General features: G+C 48.2%; 1 protein-coding gene across 1 annotated transcript in view; it reads left to right on the top strand.

Moving 5' to 3' along the window:
* Positions 1–25789, top strand: part of LOC139454569 (GPI ethanolamine phosphate transferase 1-like) — a 31673-nt gene extending 5884 nt beyond the window's left edge. Inside the window, exons 9-29 of the mRNA XM_071236367.1 lie at positions 266–325; positions 1492–1584; positions 2140–2195; positions 2366–2387; positions 2902–2958; positions 4367–4446; positions 4622–4791; positions 5850–5931; positions 6102–6204; positions 7883–7975; positions 8906–8997; positions 9560–9610; positions 10258–10324; positions 14174–14282; positions 15296–15398; positions 16283–16373; positions 19923–20033; positions 20799–20854; positions 21334–21409; positions 24774–24890; positions 25397–25789. Coding sequence (XP_071092468.1) covers positions 266–325; positions 1492–1584; positions 2140–2195; positions 2366–2387; positions 2902–2958; positions 4367–4446; positions 4622–4791; positions 5850–5931; positions 6102–6204; positions 7883–7975; positions 8906–8997; positions 9560–9610; positions 10258–10324; positions 14174–14282; positions 15296–15398; positions 16283–16373; positions 19923–20033; positions 20799–20854; positions 21334–21409; positions 24774–24890; positions 25397–25570 — 1863 coding nt within the window. The 3' untranslated portion in view covers positions 25571–25789. The remainder of the gene's footprint in view (positions 1–265; positions 326–1491; positions 1585–2139; positions 2196–2365; positions 2388–2901; positions 2959–4366; positions 4447–4621; positions 4792–5849; positions 5932–6101; positions 6205–7882; positions 7976–8905; positions 8998–9559; positions 9611–10257; positions 10325–14173; positions 14283–15295; positions 15399–16282; positions 16374–19922; positions 20034–20798; positions 20855–21333; positions 21410–24773; positions 24891–25396) is intronic.
* The last annotated feature ends 1362 nt before the right edge of the window (positions 25790–27151 follow it).

A 27151-nucleotide genomic window follows, 5' to 3' on the forward strand; every position in this document is an offset into this window, starting at 1 on the left:
CTTTCTGAAATGTACGACCATTGTGATGACAAACCTAGTAACATAAGGTGGACCAACCACAATTCTGACCAATTATGATCATAGGTTCCTGGCATTCATAAAGGATGCAACTCCGCACAGTGACTTCCTGCATTAGATTCAGCAGATGTCAACGTTACATTCAGATAGAGAACCCTAGATTCTGCTCTTAGAATGTGCCCTCCTAATTCCCAGGCAGCAATTACACAAATCCAAGATGTCTCCAGCTGCTGTTGTTGTGTTTCAGGCCGATGTCGCTCCTCTCATGGCGTACCTCATCGGCGTTGCCTTCCCCATGAACTCTGTGGTACACTTCGTTAATCTCCCGACAAACATTGGGCAGAGCAGTATTTACATTCTGTATTGTAAACTAATTATGTCACAGGTCAATGTTTGAATTTGCACATTTGTTGCAGATGTACTTTAATTTTACACATTTTATGATCAATCTGAAAAAACCCATTTGTAATACCATACCATGATCTGACAGTATATCTTACTGGTACTCTTTTACTATTGCTGGTCGATTGCTGTTGCCACACTACCCTTTTACTATTGCTGATGCCACTCTACTCTTTTACTATCGTTGTTGCCACTCTACTCTTTTACTATTGCTGTTGCCACTCTACTCTTTTACTATCGTTGTTGCCACACTACTCTTTTACTATTGCTGTTGCCACACTACTCTTTTACTATCGTTGTTGCCACTCTACTCTTTTACTATTGCTGCTCTGTTGCTGTTGCCACACTACTCTTTTGCTATTGCTGTTGCCACACTACTCTTTTACTATCGTTGTTGCCACTCTACTCTTTTACTATTGCTGCTCTATTGCTGTTGCCACACTACTCTTTTACTATTGCTGTTGCCACACTACTCTTTTACTATCGTTGTTGCCACTTTACTCTTTTACTATTGCTGCTCTATTGCTGTTGCCACACTACTCTTTTACTATTGCTGTTGCCACACTACTCTTTTACTATCGTTGTTGCCACACTACTCTTTTACTATTGCTGCTCTATTGCTGTTGCCACACTACTCTTTTACTATTGCTGTTGCCACACTACTCTTTTACTATCGTTGTTGCCACTCTACTCTTTTACTATTGCGATTGCCGCTCTACTCTTTTGCTATTGCTGGTCTATTGCTGTTGCCGCTCTACTCTTTTGCTATTGCTGCTCTATTGCTGTTGCCACACCTCTCTTTTACTATTGCTGCTCTATTGCTGTTGCTTCTCTACTCTTTTGCTATTGCTGCTCTATTGCTGTTGCCACTCTACTCTTTTGCTATTGCTGCTCTATTGCTTTTGTCGCTCTACTCTTTTACTATTGCTGCTCTATCGCTGTTGCCACGCAACCCTTTACTATTGCTGCTCATTTGCTGTTTCAGCTGTACTGCTGTTGTAACTCTGTTAACTTGTTTGGTCAGATTAAGAGTGCATGTTGATGCTGGCTTATGAAAGCTTCATGTTGTAGGGAGTTCTGCCCCTTGAGTACCTGGGTGTGTCACTATGGGAACAGGCGGAGGGGATCTACGCTAATGCACAGCAGATACTTGCACAATATCAGGTAGGTGGACAAGACTTATTCTGTTTATGATAACCTTGTGCTAATATACACACGATTGTAAGGAAACAATTAAGTCAGACGGACTGCCACCATTGCCGCCTTCTGTCTCTGCAGTTCTTCCATTTAGCGTGTTATGCTGATCTGTGTTGGGGATAGGAGAAGGTTGTATTTGAGGGTGGTGATTGATTCTGTGTCAGTGAGTGAGTTAGTTGGGTTCATCACCCCCTGGAACAGTATTTCCGTTATATCAGAGAGTTTCATATTGATGAGGGAGAAAGCCTGGATGTGATGCAGGGCTACAATAGATGTTACCACTTTGGTGAAACCCACCAGCATGAATCGGTGTTGACAAAACATCAGCAGGATGAACCAGGATTCAAACCCATTATAATGTTTTTTTGGCTAAGGGATGCAACTCTGCACAGCAAATTGCAGTATATAAGATGACTGGGCCCGTCATGCCAGGTGTTGATTGTTGCTCCAATTGACTGTCTCGTGTGATTTCCCAGTTTTCTCTGTGCTTTAGCTACTGATAACTTATTTTGTTCCTGACAGGTGAAGATGAGGCAGGTGAAGGAGAGGACGGTCTCGGTTGCCTTCCGACCTTTCGGGTGAGATTGTTTTCTCAGCAAGTCTTTTAACATTAAAGCTAAAATTCTTAACATGTCTGCTAACGTCTCTTTTGATTTGAAGAAAACATTACCATCTTTGTTATTCTTTCCAATGCATTGTTACAATGTTGTCAGGTATGTTTAATGTGTTTCAAATGCTTTGTTTTTAGGGAACTTTCCCCATCAAAACAAGTAAGTGTTAATTCTACAAACTTATATTGTGTATCGCAGGGGGAGACATACTTCTTCATCACTTACCTCTAAATATAAATAATGGACTTTTCATGGAAGGTGTATTGGAATAAGGATTCCAGATGGAACACAGAAAGTGCCACTGGTTTTGGAAAACCAGATGGCCGTCCCCATGAATACCACTGTGACCAGGAAAACATGACACTAGTTGAACCGATGAGGGGATATGATAACAGCAGCTAACTAAGTTTATGTTTTCAATGCTTTGATTGTTGCTCATGCTGTTACCCAATTTTTCCACACTTGATACTACTGGAGGAACAACAGCTTCTATATAATACCTTATCTCATTTATGTAAAATTATTTTTTTAATACATTTTCCATTTCCAGCATCAGATAATTAATGCAGTATTTACTTGTCTTTTGTAACATTTCTTTGCATGCACTTCCTGAAGTGTGTGACATGAATCACAATGTAGAGTGGTTGATAGTTATGTTTGTACTTATTTCAAGGCAAACTACGTCCGACACATCCGGCAGCTGATCAAGTCTGGAAACTATGCACAGGCAGTAAGTTGGATGTTCTCTGGTACAAGGGGCGGTCGGGTAGCCTAGTAGTTAATGTGTTCGCTTGTCACAGCAAAGATCCGGGTTCGATTCCCGACATGGGTACAATGTGTGAAGCCCATTTCTGGTGTCCTCAGCTGTGATATTGCTGGAATATTGCTAAAAGCAGCGTAAAACCATACTCACTCACTCACTCACTCACTCTCTGGTACAAGGACAGTTGTCGTCATGTCAACTGTAGGCCTATCAAAAGGGCATTGACTCTTGTACCCGACTTTACTTCATCTTCATGTTTATACACTGCAGTGTTCAGTATTCCTAGATGTAGTCGGTTCAAGCTACAACAAATAAAAGGTTTCCAGGGAGTCTAGATATTCAAATATCATAATAAATAATGATAATGAATGTAACCGCCTCCGTGGTCTAGAGGTAGAGAGTCCGCCCTGAGAGCAGAAATTCCGGGGTTCGATCCCCATGTGTGTCATACCAAGAGACGTTAAAAAGATGGTACTTGTTGTTACCCTGTCTGGCACTCTGCATTAGGGGGCTAAAACAACGACTGGTTGTCTTGGAGTCAGTATACTGTGTCTGAGTGGGGTATTCATGTTAAACTGCGGCATGGTATCAGTGTGCTAGCACTACTAATCGGCATCTTTCCGAACTAGTACAAGCATCCACGCATGCACGCGTGCATGCACATCGCTATATAAGTGCAATAATCTTGGACGCGACGTTAAACCCCATTTCACCTCACCTTACCTTGAATGTAATTACCTTTAATAATAATAATTTTACCCACAGTGAACCGAAGTGCTTCTTAGGTAAAACTAATGAAAACATGTATCTAGACATGTTAGATGTAACTGCACATTTATTATTGAATTTGGCAATGTCAGGTTTATATTATGCAATTGTTGGATAGATGAACCTGTTGCTCACTTAACGTAATCATACGCACAACTTTTCTGACCCTCAAATGCCTACAATGTGTTAACTTCACCACAGCGAAGCACACCGGAGCCATTGTACCGCCGTTCCAACTTTAAAACTCGGATCGCAATCCTAATCAATCAAAATCTTTCGGTTACATAAAATATCCATGGATCTGACTCCGTGACTTGGTTGCTTGTGTATCATTGTACCCAGATTGTACCATTGTATCACTGTATCAACCAAACAGCACTGTATTTGCCATGCAGGATAGTTCATGGGGAGGTAACTCTGTTTGCTTGATTCATGCAATGTAATCTGTGTGCTTGCTAGTGATCAGCCATATTGAATGTCGAGTTACAAATTCCTGTTTAAATGTATGAACCTAGTGAAAAACCTGTCTATACAATGGATGCGACACTGACAATATCTAGTTGTTGCTACAATAGGGTGACATGATTGTTGTATTGATGTGTTTTAGATAGCAGAGAGCCGGGAGTTGATGAGTGTGGGTCTGAAAGGACTCAACTATTACCAGAAGTATGACAGACTGTTCCTGGGGTAAGAGTTGTTTGTTTGTTGATTAACGCTGCTCTCAGCAATATCCCTGATCTACCACGGTAGTCTGTCAATGATAATGTCTGGACCAGACATACCAGTTATTGCGTTGATCCATTAATCCAGGAAGATGTTGAAACAGCATACATGGGTTTCATCTCTCTGTGTCTCCCGTCAGGATCAGTATCGTGCTGAGCTTCGTGGGATGGATGGTGTACCTGCTGCAGATGGTGCTCCACAACCACACCTGGTTCTGTGCTGGCAGGTCCGACAGAGTTGCCTCCCCTCTACACTACGTACACATGGCGGCGGCTGTCCTGGCCTCCATCGTCAGTTTACTCTTGTTTAGTGAGTTTAAATATTTTTTTAGTTTGATTCTGACCTTAAGTAATTATAATACATTTGTGACTATGTGAAAACAAATGTGATAATGAAACAACATGTTGATGGGGACGATGTTATGTCTAATTATGGATGTTATGTATTAGGATATGTATTTAGCGACGATCACCCATGAAGATCTGGGTTAGAATAGATCTTCAGCAATCCATGCTTGTCGTAAGAGGCGACTAACGGGATCGGGTCGTCAGGCTTGCTGACTTGGTTGATTTTTGTCATCATATCCCAACTGCTTGGATTGATGCCAATGATGTCAATCACTGGATTGTCTGGTCCAGACTCGATTATTTACAGACCGCCCTCACATAGCTAGAATATTGCTGAGTGTGTCGACTATCCATCAAGTTGTATGCCCCCTACCGAATATTATGGGACGTGCTGACGGCAAGCACACGGGCACTGCTGTAAATTTGGAACTCTGTATCACTGCCACAATGAAGTGGGTTGATTAGTTTGTTGTTTTACACCTCACTCAGCAATATTCCAGCTATATGACGGCGGCCCTTAAATAATCGAGTCTGGATCAGACAATCCAGCGTTGACATCATAAGCATCGATCCACGCAATTGGGATTGATGACATGCATCAACCAAGTTAGCGAGCCTGACCACCCAATCTCGTTAGTCGCCTCTTACGACACACATACCGTAGTAGCCTTTTACGGCAAGCATGATGACATGCATCAACCAACTCAGCAAGCCTGACCACCCGATCCCGTTAGTCGCCTCTTACGATAAGCATAGTAGCCTTTTATGGCAAGAATGGGTTGCTGAAGACTATTCTGCCCTGGATCTTCACGGGTCACCACAATGAAGTTTAAGTGTAAGACAACCGCTCTAAAAGATGAGGATGTTGATGTTAAGGATGCCATGACAGATTAACTGTAGTAATGTGATTGAATCGAGGGTCCTTAAGTATTTTGATGAGGATATGACAATGGAGTTGATGATGATGTGGAGAAACTAAATGAAAGGCAAGAAGCCATGTACCCCGTCGTGTTGTTTCAGTCCAGTCGTCCCCGGTCACCTACTACCTCTACTGCCTGCTCCCCGTGCTGCTGTGGACCAAAGTCGTAGAAGCTGAAGTCAGGTAAGCGTTTTCAACTTTCTCACTCTGGGGGATGTCTGTCTCTGAACATGTTGCTGTGTCCGTGACTCGGTAGCTTCTCAGGGCTAACTACATTTCGTTTTCCAAAACTGATTGATGCACAGCAGCAGATGATTTGATTTCAGAAGTATTAACGGAAGTTTTTTTCGCAGATTACAGATCCTGAAACGAGCTGTATCTGCGTGTTACAATAACAAGTGTATCCTGGCTGTGACGGCCTCTGTTGCCTGTAGCATGCTGGGACTGGAGATAGTGGTGAGGAATATAGTGTGTAGATGTTACAGGGTGTTTTCTGTATGGTGAGATATATATGTGTAGATGTTACAGGGTGTTATCTGTAGGGGTGAGAATGTATGCCTGCAGTGTTGGGAGACTGGAGGTAGTGGTGAGGAATATAGTGTGTAGATGTTACAGGGTGTTATCTGTAGGGGTGAGATATGTATGCCTGTAGCATGGTGAGACTGGAGGTAGTGGTGAGGAATATAGTGTGTAGATGTTACAGGGTGTTATCTGTAGGGGTGAGATATGTATGCCTGCAGTGTTGAGAGACTGGAGGTAGTGGTGAGGAATATAGTGTGTAGATGTTACAGGGTGTTATCTGTAGGATGAGATATGTATGTGTAGATGCTACAGGCTGTTATCTGTAGGGGTGAGATATGTATGCCTGCAGTGTTGAGAGACTGGAGGTAGTGGTGAGGAATATAGTGTGTAGATGTTACAGGGTGTTATCTGTAGGGGTGAGATATGTATGTGTAAATGTTACAGGGTGTTATCTGTAGGGGTGAGATATGTATGTGTAGATGTTACAGGGTGTTATCTGTAGGGGTGAGATATATATGTGTAGATGTTACAGGGTGTTATCTGTAGGGTGAGATATGTATGTGTAGATGTTACAGGGTGTTATCTGTAGGGGTGGGATATGTATGTGTAGGTGTTACAGGGTGTTATCTGTAGGGTGGGATATGTATGTGTAGATGTTACAGGGTGTTATCTGTAGGGTGAGATATGTATGTGTAGATGTTACAGGGTGTTATCTGTAGGGTGAGATATGTATGTGTAGATGTTACAGGGTGTTATCTGTAGGGTGAGATATGTATGTAGATGTTACAGGGTGTTATATGTAGGGGTGAGAATGTATGCCTGCAGCAGTGGTGAGGAATATAGTGTGTAGATGTTACAGGGTGTTATCTGTAGGGTGAGGAATATAGTGTGTAGATGTTACAGGGTGTTATCTGTAGGGGTGAGACATGTATGTGTAGATGTTACAGGGTGTTATCTGTAGGGTGAGATATATATGTGTAGATGTTACAGGGTGTTATCTGTAGGGGTGAGATATATATGTGTAGATGTTACAGGGTGTTATCTGTAGGGGTGAGATATGTATGTGTAGATGTTACAGGGTGTAATCTGTAGGGGTGAGATATGTATGTGTAGATGTTGCAGGGTGTTATCTGTAGGGTGAGATATGTATGTGTAGATGTTGCAGGGTGTAATCTGTAGGGGTGAGATATGTATGTGTAGATGTTACAGGGTGTTATCTGTAGGGTGAGATATATATGTGTAGATGTTACAGGGTGTTATCTGTAGGGGTGAGATATATATGTGTAGATGTTACAGGGTGTTATCTGTAGGGGTGAGATATGTATGTGTAGATGTTACAGGGTGTTATCTGTAGGGTGAGATATGTATGTGTAGATGTTGCAGGGTGTTATCTGTAGGGTGAGATATGTATGTGTAGATGTTGCAGGGTGTAATCTGTAGGGGTGAGATATGTATGCCTGCAGTGTTGAGAGACTGGAGGTAGTGGTGAGGAATACAGTGTGTAGATGTTACACCTATGACTTGTACATTGTTTCAGCAGTTGGTTGTGAGTGAGACTGATGAAGACAGTGAGTCCCAGTGATGTAGTTTGTGACACCCTTCTGTTGTCCAGGTCCAAGGCTTCTTCCAGAGAGAGCTGTTATCCGTGGGGCTCGTCTGTATCGCACTCTGGTCTGTGACGTCGGGAGTCTTCAACACTTCCAAGGTCAGTGTTGTCAAGGAAACCGTGATCAATGCTACTTGAGTGAGTGAGTGAGTTTGATTAAATGTTAGGGGGGCAATCAATTTAGATTAAAGAGATTGATAATCACCAAATTAATATTGATCAGTTATCGATAAGTATTGGATAAGTAACTTTAAGCAAATAAGCAAGAAAATCCCAAAAGAAATCAACATTTTTCATGCCCGGGAGAGCAGTGACACATTTATGCAGGGATTACTTTGTGGACATTTGAGATTTAACAAAAACGGTTGCTTTCCATCTTTGGCAATTGACATTAATGACAGTAACAAGTCTGTTTTGGTAAATCTAAACTTCAATTCATCACAACCCTTGTATCGATTACAACAATGTTATATTGATAATGGTTAAGATTCCTTCGCATTGATGATAATCCTGATTTTCAATCTTTTTAGCCACCCTAGTTAATATTCCAGTCCAAATTATATGTGACATACCGTCATGGTTGCAGATACACACCTGTCAGTGTTCCATCGCCGTACATGTTTGATATAAGGTGATGTCTGCCATGGGGTGTGTGGCTGATTGTGAGACATTGTATCCAGACAACAGGGGTAGTTGGTCATGCTATCAACCACTGGTGTGCTTGTCCTGTTTGTGTCCAGACAGATGTCATATTGGTCATATTCTGACTGAGAGACCCGTGAAGATTCGGGTCAGAATAGGTCTTCAGCAACCAATGCGTGCCGTAATTTCTATTGCGTGGACTGATGTTAATCACTGAATTGTCTGGTCCAGACTGGATTATTTACAGACTGATGCCATATAGCTGGAATATTGCTGAGTGCGGCCTTAAACAACAAACAAACAAATCTGAGGTGTAAAATACTGTTCCCTCACCCATTGAATCATTTTATTTTAGACAAAAATATGTATGTGTGTCAAATGTTTCAGTTTTCGGCGTATGGCTGGTTGCTAAGCTGCCTACTGCTGGCAGCGTTCCCTCTCCTTCCCGTGGTGGGCCGGAACGCCAACTATACGCTTGTGTGAGTAGCACCAGTTTACATACATCACTTAAGTAGCATGTACACCTTGTTATTACATGTAGTAGTCTGCCAGTCTGCATGTTATATAAACAAAACATGGGGAATGTTCAGGAGAACTATGGTCAGGAACTTGGAATGTTCGCGATTGTTTGAGTTTGTGAATACTTGGAGTGTTCGCACGAAAACTTTTTGCTTCTCAGATGTTGTAGATTGTGGGATTCGAGGGGCAAATAATAGAGACCATGTATTCTGAAAGCTTTTGACAATAGAGTCAGTTTGAAAAAACACTGCATAACAGGGATTCCAAGTTGAATATGTCTCCAGAAAATGGAACATGTGGTCCAAGTTTCTCATCTTAACCTCATAGTGTAGATCATTGCTCATAATATCAGTCACTGGTTTTTCTGGTTGCAAACAAATAACTATATTGAATAAAAAGAACTTTATGTATAAAAGATTGTTTCTGACCAGCCCATATTTTGAAAACAATTCATGGAAATGACAGTAATATTTCCTCCTTGGTAACGAATGTGTTAATGTACTGTGTAACCCCGTGTTGCAGCCTCGTCTCGGGGATGCTGGCCTTCCTGCTGGGGGCGGTGATGGTGTACAGGTAGGTGCTGCCATACAGGTGCTCAATGACCTCCTCAGCTTATGAGATCACCTCCTTGGTCTGGTGGATAGAGTGTCTGGAAGATTTTGGGTATGATCCCCGGCCACATCAGACCAAAAGATGTTAAAAGATGGTATTTATTGTTATCCTGCCTCATCCTCAGGATTAAGGGGCTAAAACAAGGACTGGTCAGCTTAGAGTTGGTGTACTGTCTCTAAATGGGGTATTCGTGTATTCGTGTTAGACTGCAGCATGGTATCTCAGTGGGCTAGCATTGTAGAACCAGCATTAGTCAGGTCTTGTACAGGCAGCCACACACACATATATACATATGCATGCTTGATGCTATAAACACAACTTCAAGCCCGATTTCACCTTGCCTCTTTGGCTTATGAAGGGTAAGTTGGCTAAAATAATTTGTACAGTTTAATATCTAAGGCTGTCAGCCTCTTTCATCAATGGGATGTTTTGCAGATTTTATTTTTATGTCACTGGTTGAATTAAGACCTTTTTTGAATGATCCTATGAAAATAGCAGAGTGAAATAAAAGTGGTTACTCTGGTTAGTTTTAAAAGTGTTGAAATAAAATGTCAGGAAAATGGTGTTTGCTATTTTGAGAGACAATGTATGAGGTGTTTGTGTTTCAGACTGGGTGTGTTGACCAGCAGGGACAAGAACAACAACAGAATGTCAGGTGTCATCATGGGCATACAGGTACGCCCCGCAGGGAGAGTTGTCCCTGGGGGTTCTGGCCCCTCGGGGTTCCAGGGGAGAGTTGGCCATCGGGGTTCCGGGAGAGTTGCCCATCGTGGTTCCGGGGAGTGTTGCCCATCGTGGTTCCAGGGGAGAGTTGCCCATCGGGGCTCCAAGGGAGAGTTGCCCATCGGGGTTCCGGGGGAAAATTGCCCATCGGGGTTTCAGGGGAGAGTTGGCCATCGGGGTTCCGGGGAGAGTTGGCCATCGGGGTTCCAGGGGAGAGTTGGCCATCGGGGTTTCAGGGGAGAGTTGGCCATCGGCGTTTCAGGGGAGAGTTGGCCATCGGGGTTCTTGGGAGAGTTGCCCATCGGGGTTCCAGTGGAGAGTTGCCCATCGGGGTTTCAGGGGAGAGTTGGCCATCGGGGTTCCAGGGAAGAGTTGCCCATCAGGGTTCCAGCGGGGAGTTGCCCATCGGGGTTCCAGGGGAGAGTTGCCCATCGGGGTTCCAGCGGAGAGTTGCCCATTGGGGTTTCAGGGGAGAGTTGGCCATCGGGGTTCCAGCGGAGAGTTGCCCATCAGGGTTTCAGGGGAGAGTTGGCCATCGGGGTTCCGGGAAGAGTTGTCCCTCAGGGTTCCAGCGGAGAGTTGCCCATCGGAGTTTCAGGGAAGAGTTGCCCATCGGGGTTCCGGGGAGAGTTGCCCCTCAGGGTTCCAGGAGAGAGTTGCCCATCGGGGCTCCAGGGGAGAGTTGCCCCTGAGGGTTCCAGGGGAGAGTTGCCAATCGGGGTTCAGGGGAGTGTTGCCCCTCAGGGTTCCAGGAGAGAGTTGCCCCCGGGGTTCTTGGGGAGAGTTGCCCCCCAGGGTTCTTGTGGAGAGTTGCCCTTCGGGGTTCTTGGGGAGAGTTGCCCCTCCGGGTTCCGGGGGAGAGTTGCCCTTCGGGGTTCTTTGGGAGAGTTGCCCCTCAGGGTTCCGGGGAGAGTTGCCCCTCGAGGTTCCAGGAGAGAGTTGCCCATTGGGGCTCCAGGAGAGAGTTGCCCATCAGGGTTCCAGGGGAGAGTTGCCCATCGGGGTTCCAGGAGAGAGTTGCCCATCAGGGGTCCAGGAGAGAGTTGCCTATCAGGGTTCCAGGAGAGAGTTGCCCCTCTGGGTTCCAGGAGAGAGTTGCCCCTCGGGGTTCCAGGGGAGAGTTGCCCCTGAGGGTTCTTGGGGAGAGTTGCACCTCGGGGTTCCAGGGGAGAGTTGCACCTCTGGGTTCTGGGGGAGAGTTGCCCCTCAGGGTTCCAGGGGAGAGATGCCCTTTGGGATTCTGGGGGAGAGTTGCACCTCAGGTTTCTGGGGGAGAGTTGCACCTCGGGGTTCTGGGGGAGAGTTGCACCTTGGGGTTCTGGGGGAGAGTTGCACCTTGGGGTTCCAGGAGAGAGTTGCCCATCAGGGTTCCAGGGGAGAGTTGCACCTTGGGGTTCCAGGGGAGAGTTGCACCTCAGGTTTCTGGGGGAGAGTTGCACCTCGGGGTTCTGGGGGAGAGTTGCACCTTGGGGTTCTGGGGGAGAGTTGCACCTTGGGGTTCCAGGAGAGAGTTGCCCATCAGGGTTCCAGGGGAGAGTTGCACCTTGGGGTTCCAGGGGAGAGTTGCACCTCAGGTTTCTGGGGGAGAGTTGCACCTCGGGGTTCTGGGGGAGAGTTGCACCTTGGGGTTCCAGGGGAGAGATGCCCTTTGGGATTCTGGGGGAGAGTTGCCCCTCGGGGTTCCAGGAGAGAGTTGCACCTTGGGGTTCCAGGGGAGAGTTGCACCTCGGGGTTCTGGGGGAGAGTTGCCCCTGAGGGTTCCAGGGGAGAGTTGCCAATCGGGGTTCAGGGGAGTGTTGCCCCTCAGGGTTCCAGGAGAGAGTTGCCCCTGGGGTTCTTGGGGAGAGTTGCCCCCCAGGGTTCTTGTGGAGAGTTGCCCTTCGGGGTTCTTGGGGAGAGTTGCCCCTCCGGGTTCCGGGGGAGAGTTGCCCTTCGGGGTTCTTTGGGAGAGTTGCCCCTCAGGGTTCCGGGGAGAGTTGCCCCTCGAGGTTCCAGGAGAGAGTTGCCCATTGGGGCTCCAGGAGAGAGTTGCCCATCAGGGTTCCAGGGGAGAGTTGCCCATCGGGGTTCCAGGAGAGAGTTGCCCATCAGGGGTCCAGGAGAGAGTTGCCCATCAGGGTTCCAGGAGAGAGTTGCCCCTCTGGGTTCCAGGAGAGAGTTGCCCCTCGGGGTTCTGGGGGAGAGTTGCCCCTGAGGGTTCTTGGGGAGAGTTGCACCTCGGGGTTCCAGGGGAGAGTTGCACCTCTGGGTTCTGGGGGAGAGTTGCCCCACAGGGTTCCAGGGGAGAGTTGCCAATCGGGGTTCAGGGGAGTGTTGCCCCTCAGGGTTCCAGGAGAGAGTTGCCCCCGGGGTTCTTGGGGAGAGTTGCCCCCCAGGGTTCTTGTGGAGAGTTGCCCTTCGGGGTTCTTTGGGAGAGTTGCCCCTCAGGGTTCCGGGGAGAGTTGCCCCTCGAGGTTCCAGGAGAGAGTTGCCCATTGGGGCTCCAGGAGAGAGTTGCCCATCAGGGTTCCAGGGGAGAGTTGCCCATCGGGGTTCCAGGAGAGAGTTGCCCATCAGGGGTCCAGGAGAGAGTTGCCCATCAGGGTTCCAGGAGAGAGTTGCCCCTCTGGGTTCCAGGAGAGAGTTGCCCCTCGGGGTTCCAGGGGAGAGTTGCCCCTGAGGGTTCTTGGGGAGAGTTGCACCTCGGGGTTCCAGGGGAGAGTTGCACCTCTGGGTTCTGGGGGAGAGTTGCCCCTCAGGGTTCCAGGGGAGAGATGCCCTTTGGGATTCTGGGGGAGAGTTGCACCTCGGGGTTCTGGGGGAGAGTTGCACCTCGGGGTTCTGGGGGAGAGTTGCACCTTGGGGTTCTGGGGGAGAGTTGCACCTTGGGGTTCCAGGAGAGAGTTGCCCATCAGGGTTCCAGGGGAGAGTTGCACCTTGGGGTTCCAGGGGAGAGTTGCACCTCAGGTTTCTGGGGGAGAGTTGCACCTCGGGGTTCTGGGGGAGAGTTGCACCTTGGGGTTCTGGGGGAGAGTTGCACCTTGGGGTTCTGGGGGAGAGTTGCACCTTGGGGTTCCAGGAGAGAGTTGCCCATCAGGGTTCCAGGGGAGAGTTGCACCTTGGGGTTCCAGGGGAGAGTTGCACCTCAGGTTTCTGGGGGAGAGTTGCACCTCGGGGTTCTGGGGGAGAGTTGCACCTTGGGGTTCCAGGGGAGAGATGCCCTTTGGGATTCTGGGGGAGAGTTGCCCCTCGGGGTTCCAGGAGAGAGTTGCACCTTGGGGTTCCAGGGGAGAGTTGCACCTCGGGGTTCTGGGGGAGAGTTGCACCTCGGGGTTCTGGGGGAGAGTTGCACCTCGGGGTTCTTGGGGAGAGTTGCACCTCCGTGCCTCATTTCAAAGAGAATTTATTGTCGAAATAGAACATTTTTTTCTTATGTTGTTTTTGTCAGGTGAACAGATATTGACATTTTAAGTCTATATTTTATTTATTAATTTCATGTCGTGAGTCATGTTCAAAAGATTGGTATTTTGAAACTAATAAACAAACAAGTGAAATTCTATTGTCAGGAAAGCAGTATCTACCTTTAAAAGAGAAATCTGATAGGCTAAGGATTAACAGTTTACCATAGCCAAGCCAACATCACCATGGTATTACCGGGTAGTTAATACGTTTGTTTTAGGAACAGGGTATAGCAAAGATTATTATTCCCTGGAATATGTTAAGTTCAAAGATGACAGTATATATATTTATTAGAAGAGTCAAAGTATAGTTTTTTTTAGTTTCTTGACTTGAGAACATTGAAGGAAGTTCGTGTTGTTTCAGCTTGTAATGATCCTTGCGGCCGTGGGACTGGTGAAGACGACCTCAGACGGTATCAGGCAGCGTAATGGGGTCCCCACATACAACCACCTCATCAGCTGGGCCATGCTAGGTGGGTGCTGACATCACAGATGTCCTCCATGTGACCAGATAGTGTTAATACAGAAATGGGGGCATGGGTGTCCCAGTCCTCTATGGCGCTGCGATTCGCTGTGCAGAGTTGCGTCCCTTGGGTACGCCAGAAACCTATGATTGTGGATTTGAATTCCAGTTCGCCCCGATAATGTTTCTAGGTTTGTCAGCACCATACCCGTGCTCGTGGGTTTCACCAAAGTGGTAAACGTCTGAGACCCGCATCACTTCGGGCTTTCCTCCCACATTAAGCTGACACGCTGTGATATGACTGGAAGCGGCGTTAAACCCAACTTACTCACTCACTCACTAATACAGAAATATGAGGGTGAAAGCTGGAGGGATTCCATTCATCATATTGTTCACATTCAGAAACAGGATAGTGGAATATTTTGTACCAACATTGATGATAAATAACCTTCTTGGGATTATTAGATAGGCCCCAGCATCCTTTAAAGTGTCACCGTCAAATTGTTTTATAGGCATTACTTAGAAGTTGACGGGGGCGGTAGGGTAGCCTAGTGGTTAAAGTGTTCGCTTGTCACGCCGAAGACCCGGGTTCGATTCCTGACATGGGTAAAATGTGTGAAGCCCATTTCTGGTGTCCCCCGCCGTGATATTGCTGGAATATTGCTAAAAGCGGCGTAAAACCATAACACTCACTGATTAGAAGTTTACGGATGACAAAGTAAACACAATATAGACCTGGGCTATTTCCTGTGCGGCATTAAGGAACAAACAAGAACCTTAACACAAAACATAGACTTTAAAGAACCATTAAGACAAATTATGTCGCATTAGCATTATTTCAGCACATGGCGATGATCGAACAACTAAATGAAGAATGAGATTATTGCAGTGTGTGGTTTGTGAGATGCATGACTGGTTTGCCTGACATGGTTCAAGGAGTGGTTGTGTAGAAGCTGAACAATGGTTACATCGACGAGTAGTTTGTAGCATCATGTGTTGGATACCATTGTCTGATTGTTTCAGGATTGAGTCCGATATGGCCGCTACTGACCAGCACGAACCTCCCGGAGAGACTGGCCAGCGTGGGACTGACCTTCATTGGCCCCTACATCCTCATGAGCATCACGTATCCTTGGGCAGGGGGCACTCACCCCGTCCCGCTGGTCGACTGCGATAAGGCTGTAGATGACGTCGAATCGTTGTTCTGTTGAGGCAGACGGCTAATTCAAGTTGTAGCTGTGGTGGTAATGTCTAGGCAAGGAAAGATAACTCGTCTGTTGAATAATGAAAATTTGAACTGTTACAAAATGAATATGTTACAAAAATGTTCACTTGACATTCATGATAACCCTGACAGTTCTGAGAAACGTTTGTGGCGAGTTGTTTTCTAGGCCCTCATTGAGCTTAGCCATCTTTCATTGGTGTCAGGTCCAATTTTTTGTTTTCCTTGTGAGAAGTCGGAGCTCAGGCTCAGGAAAAACCCTGACCTGCCATTAGACAACAGGAAGTGGGCACAATGTTAATTGAGATATCTGATGTTGTCTTGGCATGGTCACCTTGCTAGACATTCAGGGCAGAAGACCCAAGCAGGTTTGATGGTCACTCTGAGACGACTGAACTGGTGTTATCATCTGGAACCTGGTGCATGGTGTAGGTAGTTACTGGTGCTATCAGGGCCTCTGATACAGCTGAAATATTGCTGACTGTGGCGGAAAATTACATTCATTCAGTCTGCGTGTTCTGGCTCCTGCATGACCATGCTGTCTGTCACCAAATTGAGCTGTCACCTTGCGATATAATTGTAAGATGGTGAAGCTGACTGGTGAACATTGTGATGCTGAAGGCGGGGGATTCCCCACGTGGGTACAGCTTCTGATGTCCCCTGCCGTGATGTGCTGGAATATTGCTGAAAGCGGCATAAAACCAACTCACTCACTCACTCACTCACCCGAAGCAGTCATTCAATCTAGCCTTTGTTCCATGACATGACTTGTCCTTGACCTTGGTCAGCTACGAGAGCATGTTCCTGTTGGTGCTCCTCAGTCTCCTGTACTTCTGGCTCCACATGGAGCACGACCTGGCGGAGGAGCGCACCAGGAAGGTGAGTAAAGACAGCTCCATGTGGGTGGGGCTCACATGGAGAGGGTGGGGCTCACATGGGGAGGGTGGGGTCACATGGAGAGGATGGGGAGTGTAGGGCTCACATGGGGAGGGTGGGGTCACATGGAGAGGGTGGGGCTCACATGGAGAGGGTGGGGCTCACATGGAGATGGTGGGGCTCACATGGAGATGGTGGGGCTCACATGGGGAGGGTGCTGTCACATGAAGAGGGTGGGGCTCACATGGAGATGGTGGGGCTCATATGGAGAGGATGGGGAGTGTAGGGCTCACATGGGGAGGGTGGGGAGTGTAGGGCTCACATGGGGAGGGTGGGGAGGGTAGGGCTCACATGGGGAGTGTAGGGCTCACATGGGGAGTGTAGGGCTCACATGGGGAGAGTGGGGCTCACATGGGGAGGCTGGGGAGTGTAGGGCTCACATGGGGAGGGTGGGGAGTGTAGGGCTCACATGGGGAGGGTGGGGAGGGTAGGGCTCACATGGGGAGTGTAGGGCTCACATGGGGAGTGTAGGGCTCACATGGGGAGAGTGGGGCTCACATGGGGAGGCTGGGGAGTGTAGGGCTCACATGGGGAGAGTAGGGCTCACATGGGGAGTGTAGGGCTCACATGGGGAGCGTGGGACTCACATGGAGAGGGTGGGGCTCACATGGGGAGTGTGGGGCTCACATGGGGAGGCTGGGGAGCGTAGGGCTCACATGGGGAGGGTGGGGAGTGTAGGGCTCACATGGGGAGGGTGGGGAGAGTGGGGCTCACATAGGGAGTGTGGGGAGTGTAGGGCTCACATGGGGAGTGTGGGGCTCACATGGGGAGAGTGGGGCTCACATAGGGAGTGTGGGGAGTGTAGGGCTCACATGGGGAGGGTGGGGAGGGTAGGGCTCACATGGGGAGTGTGGGGCTCACATGGGGAGGGTGGGGAGTGTAGGGCTCACATGGGGAGGGTGGGGAGAGTGGGGCTCACATAGGGAGTGTGGGGAGTGTGGGGCTCACATGGGGAGCGTGGGGCTCACATGGGGAGGGTGGGGAGGGTAGGGCTCACATGGGGAGGGTGGGGAGGGTAGGGCTCACATGGGGAGTGTGGGGCTCACATGGGGAGTGTGGGGCTCACATAGGGAGTGTGGGGAGTGTGGGGCTCACATGGGGAGTGTGGGGCTCACATGGGGAGGGTGGGGAGGGTAGGGCTCACATGGGGAGGGTGGGGAGTGTGGGGCTCACATGGGAAGGGTGGGGAGAGTGGGGCTCACATAGGGAGTGTGGGGAGTGTGGGGCTCACATGGGGAGTGTGGGGCTCACATGGGGAGGGTGGGGAGGGTAGGGCTCACATGGGGAGGGTGGGGAGGGTAGGGCTCACATGGGAAGGGTGGGGAGTGTGGGGCTCACATGGGAAGGGTGGGGAGGGTAGGGCTCACATGGAGAGGGTGGGGCTCACATGGGGAGGATGGGGCTCACATGGGGAGGGTGGGGCTCACATGGGGAGTGTGGGGAGGGTAGGGCTCACATGGGAAGGGTGGGGAGGGTAGGGCTCACATGGAGAGGGTGGGGCTCACATGGGGAGGATGGGGCTCACATGGGGAGGGTGGGGCTCACATGGGGAGGATGGGGCTCACATGGGGAGGGTGGGGAGGGTAGGGCTCACATGGGGAGTGTGGGGCTCACATGGGGAGGGTGGGGAGTGTAGGGCTCACATGGGGAGGGTGGGGAGAGTGGGGCTCACATAGGGAGTGTGGGGAGTGTGGGGCTCACATGGGGAGTGTGGGGCTCACATGGGGAGGGTAGGGAGGGTAGGGCTCACATGGGGAGGGTGGGGAGGGTAGGGCTCACATGGGAAGGGTGGGGAGTGTGGGGCTCACATGGGAAGGGTGGGGAGGGTAGGGCTCACATGGAGAGGGTGGGGCTCACATGGGGAGGATGGGGCTCACATGGGGAGGGTGGGGCTCACATGGGGAGGATGGGGCTCACATGGGGAGTGTAGGGCTCACATGGAGAGGGTGGGCTCACATGGATAGGGTGGGGAGTGTAGGGCTCACATGGGGAGTGTAGGGCTCACATGGGGAGTGTAGGGCTCACATGGGGAGTGTAGGGCTCACATGGAGAGGGTGGGGCTCACATGGATAGGGTGGGGAGTGTAGGGCTCACATGGGGAGTGTAGGGCTCACATGGGGAGTGTAGGGCTCACATGGGGAGTGTAGGGCTCACATGGAGAGGGTGGGGCTCACATGGATAGGGTGGGGAGTGTAGGGCTCACATGGGGAGTGTAGGGCTCACATGGGGAGTGTAGGGCTCACATGGGGAGTGTGGGGCTCACATGGGGAGTGTGGGGCTCACATGGGAAGGGTGGGGAGTGTAGGGCTCACATGGGAAGGGTGGGGAGTGTGGGGCTCACATGGGGAGGGTGGGGAGGGTAGGGCTCACATGGGGAGGGTGGGGAGTGTGGGGCTCACATGGGAAGGGTGGGGAGAGTGGGGCTCACATAGGGAGTGTGGGGAGTGTGGGGCTCACATGGGGAGTGTGGGGCTCACATGGGGAGGGTGGGGAGGGTAGGGCTCACATGGGGAGGGTGGGGAGGGTAGGGCTCACATGGGAAGGGTGGGGAGTGTGGGGCTCACATGGGAAGGGTGGGGAGGGTAGGGCTCACATGGAGAGGGTGGGGCTCACATGGGGAGGATGGGGCTCACATGGGGAGGGTGGGGCTCACATGGGGAGTGTGGGGAGGGTAGGGCTCACATGGGAAGGGTGGGGAGGGTAGGGCTCACATGGAGAGGGTGGGGCTCACATGGGGAGGATGGGGCTCACATGGGGAGGGTGGGGCTCACATGGGGAGGATGGGGCTCACATGGGGAGTGTAGGGCTCACATGGAGAGGGTGGGCTCACATGGATAGGGTGGGGAGTGTAGGGCTCACATGGGGAGTGTAGGGCTCACATGGGGAGTGTAGGGCTCACATGGGGAGTGTAGGGCTCACATGGAGAGGGTGGGGCTCACATGGATAGGGTGGGGAGTGTAGGGCTCACATGGGAAGGGTGGGGAGGGTAGGGCTCACATGGAGAGGGTGGGGCTCACATGGGGAGGATGGGGCTCACATGGGGAGGGTGGGGCTCACATGGAGAGGGTGGGCTCACATGGATAGGGTGGGGCTCACATGGGGAGGATTGGGCGAACAAAGTGTTTGGGGTTGCAGGACAAGTTCCCTGGTGTTGCTTTTCATGTGACTAACTTTATATATTTGAAATAAATAGCATTGCATATTATTTTACTATTAATATCCAATTACAGTTGGTCTTCAGCGCTCCATGCTTGTGGTAAGAGATAACTATCAATGGTTAGGCTCGCCGACTTGGTTAATGCATGTCATCGTATCCAAATTGCATAGATCCATGCTCATGATGTAGATCACTAGATTGTCTCGTCCAGATTCAATTATTCACAGAGTGCCCTCATGTAGCTGGAATATTGCAGAGTGCAAAATTAAACAACAAACAAACAACTGAAGCAAATAAACAAGCAACTGCAGCATTCTGATGACTTGTGTTTACAGTTGTTGTCCCACACTGACTTCACTGCCAACAACTACCTCAAGTCTCACCGCGACACCTCGCCCGATTCAAGATGGCTGCAGCTGGCCGACCTCAGACGAGCATTCTACTTTGTATCCTTGCCACCGATCAGCTGTTGGCTCACAGTAGATCTATTCAACCTGTTACCAGTAGTGGGTCGGTGAAGCAGACCAGTCAGACATGGTAGACTGCGTAGATGATGGGGTCGTAGATGATGGGGTGGGTTTGGAGTAAGACGTTGAGGATGAAGTGACTGAAATCAGGATGAGGTGTTGATGGTTGCGGAGTGTGGATAGTATGACTTGTATCACCAGAGGTCCCACACTAATTTTATGCAGGCTGATGTGTCATTGTGATGCAGTGGCCAGAACTGATGCCAACTGACAATGACTTTGATGTTTGGGCGAGATGACTTGTCTTCATATTAAATACCATGCACGGTAGTCCATGCTGTCAGTCACACGTCTGCCTTGTGCAGCCTCAGCTAGCTACAGACAGACTGGTGCATAATGGCTGGATATTGGTGACTGGGCACTGTTTCGTCACTTTTTTGCCAATGTTCCTGACCCGTGAAGATCCGGGGTAGAATAGGTCTTCAGCAACCCATGCTTGCCATAAAAGGTGACTATGCTTGTTGTAAGAGGCGACTAACGGGATTGGGTGGTCAGGCTCTCTGACTTGGTTGATGCATGTCATTGTATCCCAATGGCGTGGATCGATGCTCATATTATCAATCACTGGATTGTCTGGTGCCGACATGATTGTTTACAAATCGCTGTCATATAGCTGTATAAATGTTGCTGAGTGCGGCGTTAAACAACAACAAACAAACATCAATGTTCCTTGACCCCGGGCAGGTCTTCCTCACACTGACGGCATTCTTTGGCACAGGAAATATAGCAAGCATTAACAGGTAGGTTTTATCTGTAGCAGGAGCTCACCAGTTTCTATCCAGTTTCTGACTCTCGTCAGCCGTAATTTTGCTGGAATATTGCTAGAAGTGGCATAAAGCCACACTCCCTGACTTACATGCATACAAGGAGTGGCCTTTTCAACGTATACATTTAAAATACATATGTTCCCAAGTCCAAAAAGTCATTTGCTTGGTTAGAAACTGACAGTTTGTGTCCACTAGTCCTTATAATGATAACATATAGCAAAACCCTAAAAATGGGCCAATTTCTACTAGTCCTTAGGATACCTTTACTATTGGGCAGTTGATGTCTTGATACTCCGTATACTAGAATATTTGTTAATATAACTGTATGTCTATGTAACTCACTTGTATATGGGCAATTGACCTTTCATACAATAAACCACTGAATTGAAAAAAATTACAGCTTGTCTGACATTGTGAAAGAGAATTGAATAAACTTTCCTGTGATGTTCCAGTTTTGATCCTGCCTCCGTGTACTGTTTCCTGACCATCTTCAACCCCTTTGTGATGGGAGCCCTCATGCTGCTGAAGGTGGGTCACACAATCTGCATCCCTGCACCCATTACCATACAGGGTGCGACCCGTAAGATACTGCACCCATTACCATACAGGGTGCGACCCGTGAACATACTGCACCCATTACCATACAGGGTGCGACCCCTGAACATACTGCACCCATTACCATACAAGGTGCGACCCGTGAACATACTGCACCCATTACCATACAGGGTGCGACCCGTGAACATACTGCACCCATTACCATACAGGGTGCGTCCCGTGAACATACTGCACCCATTACCATACAGGGTGCGTCCCGTGAACATACTGCACCCATTACCATACAGGGTGCGTCCCGTGAACATACTGCACCTATACCATACAGGGTGCGACCCGTGAACATACTGCACCCATTACCATACAGGGTGCGACCCGTGAACATACTGCACCCTACACTATACAGGGTGCGACCCGTGAACATACTGCACCCATTACCATACAGGGTGCGACTGGTGAACATACTGCACCCATTACCATACAGGGTGCGTCCCGTGAACATACTGCACCCATTACCATACAGGGTGCGACCCGTGAACATACTGCACCCATTACCATACAGGGTGCGACCCGTGAACATACTGCACCCATTACCATACAGGGTGCGACTGGTGAACATACTGCACCCATTACCATACAGGGTGCGACCCGTAAGATACTGCACCCATTACCATACAGGGTGCGACCCGTGAACATACTGCACCTATACCATACAGGGTGCGACCCGTGAACATACTGCACCCATTACCATACAGGGTGCGACCCGTGAACATACTGCACCCATTACCATACAGGGTGCGACCCGTGAACATACTGCACCTATACCATACAGGGTGCGACCCGTGAACATACTGCACCCATTACCATACAGGGTGCGATCCGTGAACATACTGCACCCATTACCATACAGGGTGCGACCTGTAAGATACTGCACCTATACCATACAGGGTGTGACCCGTGAACATACTGCACCTATACCATATAGGGTGCGACCCGTGAACATACTGCACCTATACCATACAGGGTGCGACCCGTGAACATACTGCACCCATTACCATACAGGGTGCGACCCATGAACATACTGCACCCATTACCATACAGGGTGCGACCCGTGAACATACTGCACCCATTACCATACAGGGTGCGACCCGTGAACATACTGCACCTATACCATACAGGGTGCGACCCGTGAACATACTGCACCCATTACCATACAGGGTGCGATCCGTGAACATACTGCACCCATTACCATACAGGGTGCGACCTGTAAGATACTGCACCTATACCATACAGGGTGTGACCCGTGAACATACTGCACCTATACCATATAGGGTGCGACCCGTGAACATACTGCACCTATACCATACAGGGTGCGACCCGTGAACATACTGCACCCATTACCATACAGGGTGCGACCCATGAACATACTGCACCCATTACCATACAGGGTGCGACCCGTGAACATACTGCACCCATTACCATACAGGGTGCGACCCGTGAACATACTGCACCCATTACCATACAGGATGCGACTGGTGAACATACTGCACCCATTACCATACAGGGTGCGACCCATGAACATACTGCACCCATTACCATACAGGGTGCGACCCATGAACATACTGCACCCATTACCATACAGGGTGTGACCCGTGAACATACTGCACCCATTACCATACAGGGTGCGACCCGTGAACATACTGCACCCATTACCATACAGGGTGCGACCCATGAACATACTGCACCCATTACCATACAGGGTGTGACCCGTGAACATACTGCAAAGATTACCATACAGGGTGCGACCCGTGAACATACTGCACCCATTACCATACAGGGTGCGACTGGTGAACATACTGCACCCATTACCATACAGGGTGCGACCCGTGAACATACTGCACCTATACCATACAGGGTGCGACTCGTGAACATACTGCACCCATTACCATACAGGGTGCGACCCGTGAACATATTGCACCCTACACTATACAGGGTGCGACCCATTACCATACAGGGTGCGACTGGTGAACATACTGCACCCATTACCATACAGGGTGCGACTGGTGAACATACTGCACCCATTACCATACAGGGTGCGACTGGTGAAGATCCGGGGTAGAATAGGTCTTCAGCAACTCACGCTTGCCATAAAAGGTGACTATGCTTGTTGTAAGAGGAAACTAACGGGATCGGGTTGTCCGGCTCGCTGACTTGGTTGATATTAATTACTGGATTGTGTCGATTATTTACAGACCTCTGTCATATAGCTGGAATATTGCTGAGTGCGGCGTTAAACAACAAACCAACCATACAAGGTGTGCAGAACTATTGTTGTGTTGGGAAATGTGTGAAGGGCAGAAGCACCCTGACTATACCCGTTGTGTGGCTAGTTTCCTGACAGGTGCTACTATATATATAATGAGTTTGGTTATATGGTGCTTTGAGTACTATTCCAGCAATATCATGGCAGTGGACACCAGAAATGGGCTTCACACATTGTACTCCTGTCGGGTTGGTTTGTTGTGCCAGCTATATTACAGCGCTCTGTAAATTATTGAGTCTGGACCAGACAATCCAGTGATTAATATCATGAGCATCGATCCGCGCAATTGTCAGTAATCGAACCTGGGTTTTCAGCATGGCGAGTTAACGCTTTAACCACTAGATACATATAGATACATCAAGATACATATTGCTTTATATGGGTACATACAGATATACATCGATACTTATACAGTAAACTATGGTTATAACAAACTCAAGGAGACCACTAATTTTAGTTTGTTATAACATTAGTTTGTTGTAAGTATACATACATCATATACATGTATAACAAAGTTTACTGCACGTGTATATAGGTACATAGAGATATATATTAATACACATACATGTATACTCACTGACATGCTGTTTAATATAGGAAGAATTACTCATATTCAAGAGACATCAGATTGGTTCGATGCACAAACGAACATACTGTTATGATGTGTGAACCGTGGCTCATGAACGCATCACATGTGACGTCATAGATCCATGACTCGGTATGCAACAGTTGTCTTGTGCAGGATTAGCGTAAAAAGTTTGAAAGTCACGTACAGCATATAGTGATAAGAATAAAGACACTGTGGTAACACTTGACTGATTTTTAGTTTTGTCATTAAGTGGTACACATTTTGTAAACATCTCTTCTCAATGTCCATAATTCTCTATATGTCTCTATGGTTCAAGTCTCTTTTGGCGGTGAGTATATATAGGTACATATAGCTATATATTGATGAACATTGTGAAAGGTTCCCCCTAGTCCTCCTGTCAGTGAATGCTGTCTGTGTTGTGTGTGCAGAATGTGATCCCCTTCCTGCTGGTGACGTGTGCGTTCCAGGCGGTCCACGTTGTCACCAGGATCCCGGTGAGGGCCTTGTTCCTCCTGGTCATGCTCATGTCCGACTACATGGGGCTGGTGAGTTGGGCTGTACCTCCGTCTCTTCACATTTGCATCTTCATCTTTTCATTGATGTGAATATTTTGAGTTGGAGAACAAAGATATGTAACTATAGCACCAGGTTGTGAGAGAAGACGCTTATGATTAACAATATTTAAGACCGGAAAATCTCCGGAAAATGTGGATGTACAGTAAATCCTTGTTATTTCAGATAGTACCGTACCAAGTGAAATTGTTCCTTTTAACAATTGTTCCTTTTAACAAATGTCCAGATTAACAAATGTTCAGATTAACAAATGTTCAGATTAACAAATATTCAGTTCAACAAATCATGGTCATGTCTCTCTAATCACATGTAGATATTCCCAACTATAAAAACGGGGCTCCAAGAAATTGGCTAATGTTACTCATGTAGAGAATTAAACTCAAAAGCCTAAACTACTTTGCTCCTCCATCGTGATGTAACACAATCTCCCCGATATACTGACACGGGAATTAAGATGCTACACCCTGTTCTCTTCCAGCACTTCTTCTTCCTGGTGCGTGACTACGGCAGCTGGCTAGAGATCGGCACAAGCATCAGTCACTATGTGATCGTCATGACGATGATCATCTTCCTGATGTTGCTGATGGGAATATCTCATATACTCACCTGTTGTCGCCTCTCATTCCTCCAGCAGAAATACCACCCGGGCTAACTGTGTCGCCAAAATACCACCCGGGGTAACTGTGTCGTCAAAATACCACCCGGGCTAACTGTGTCGTCAAAATACCACCCGGGCTAACTGTGTCGTCAAAATACCGCTCGGGCTAAGTGTTGTCCAAATACCACCCAGGCTAACTGTGTCATCAAAATAACACCCAGACTATCTGTGTTATCCAAATACCACCCGGGCTAATATGTCACCAAAATACCACCCAGGCTAATTGTGTTGTCAAAATAATGCCCGGGCTAGTAGTATTATGAGGACTAGTCACTGATATGCATATTCTGTAAAACAGGTTCTAGACATGGAGAACTATCTCAGGGCTTACAATCTTCCACTGCAGGATTCTGTTGATGTGAAATCAATTTTTGGGAAATCATTTTTATCTCTCCACGTCCTCTGTTGAGCACAGGGGACCCAGTGGTGTAAAGTGCTGCAAGTGTCTGCAGGGTTTTGTCCCCTAGCCATACCAGGATCTGCTGATTATGGGCTTGTGTTTTCTGATTTTGGCCCAGAATTGTACCTAGCTTGTGGGATTGACCAGAGTCGTTTATTTATTGTTTAACGCCAAACTCAGCAATATTCCAGCTATATCAAGGCAGTCTGTAAAAAATCAAGTCTGAACCAATCTGGACAATCCAGTGATTGACATCATGAGCGTCAATCTATGCGATGGGGATACAATGACTTGCATCAACCAAGTCAGTGAGCCTGACCACCCCATCCCTTTCATCGCCTCTTATGACAAGCATGGGTTGCTGAAGACAAAACAACCAGATCTTCACGAGTGTCGCCAGAGTTGTAAACTTCTGCAAACTGAGTCACTTTGGCTTATTGCTCCCACAGTAGAAGATATGCAGTGATCACAGCTCTCTCCAGGTTTCTGGCTGGTCGACTTAGATACTAGAAATCTGGAAATTAATGTATCTCCTAGCCAAAAATGCAACTCAATATCAATGCTACTGCCCCGACCCCATCCCCAGTGAAATGATACATGTCCTTACCTTTATCCAATCAACATGATCCAACAGCACCGCTTAATAGCACTGAGTAGATCACTTCCGTAGAAATAATAAACAGTGTTTTCCTAAAAGCAACACCCAGTTTATATGTTTACTCTGTTGGCTGGCATTGAGGAAGTTCCAAGGCAATAAAAATAATTGAACCAACAGTTCACTGATTGGTGTGCGGAGAAGGTGTCAACCATCTTCCCGAGGCAAGAGAGTAAACTGACTATAAAAGTCCAGTTTCCACCCTTGCCGAACTAGGCTGGGATTATGGAGTCACATTTTGTCTGGACTAACGAGTCTATGCATAGTCCAATCAAAATCGCGCACCGAAATCAAAATCCTGTTTGTAAACTGTTGTGCAGATTTCGATCGATTGCAGGATTTGCAAAGCATGTGCACCGCCAACTCGTTGTCAGCAGATATTTTCCAAATCTTTTCATGTTTCTAATCAAGGTGCTCACGTGATTTGATGCATTTCGCGATGTAAGACCCGTTTTATCACAATATAGATTTTGATTATCGAGCAGGTCGTCCTGACTGAGCGCCACCATTTTGTGTGAAG

Source organism: Haliotis cracherodii, unplaced genomic scaffold, assembly GCF_022045235.1.
Source record: "Haliotis cracherodii isolate W230 unplaced genomic scaffold, xgHalCrac1.p SCAF_10, whole genome shotgun sequence".
NCBI classification, from domain to species: domain Eukaryota; kingdom Metazoa; phylum Mollusca; class Gastropoda; order Lepetellida; family Haliotidae; genus Haliotis; species Haliotis cracherodii.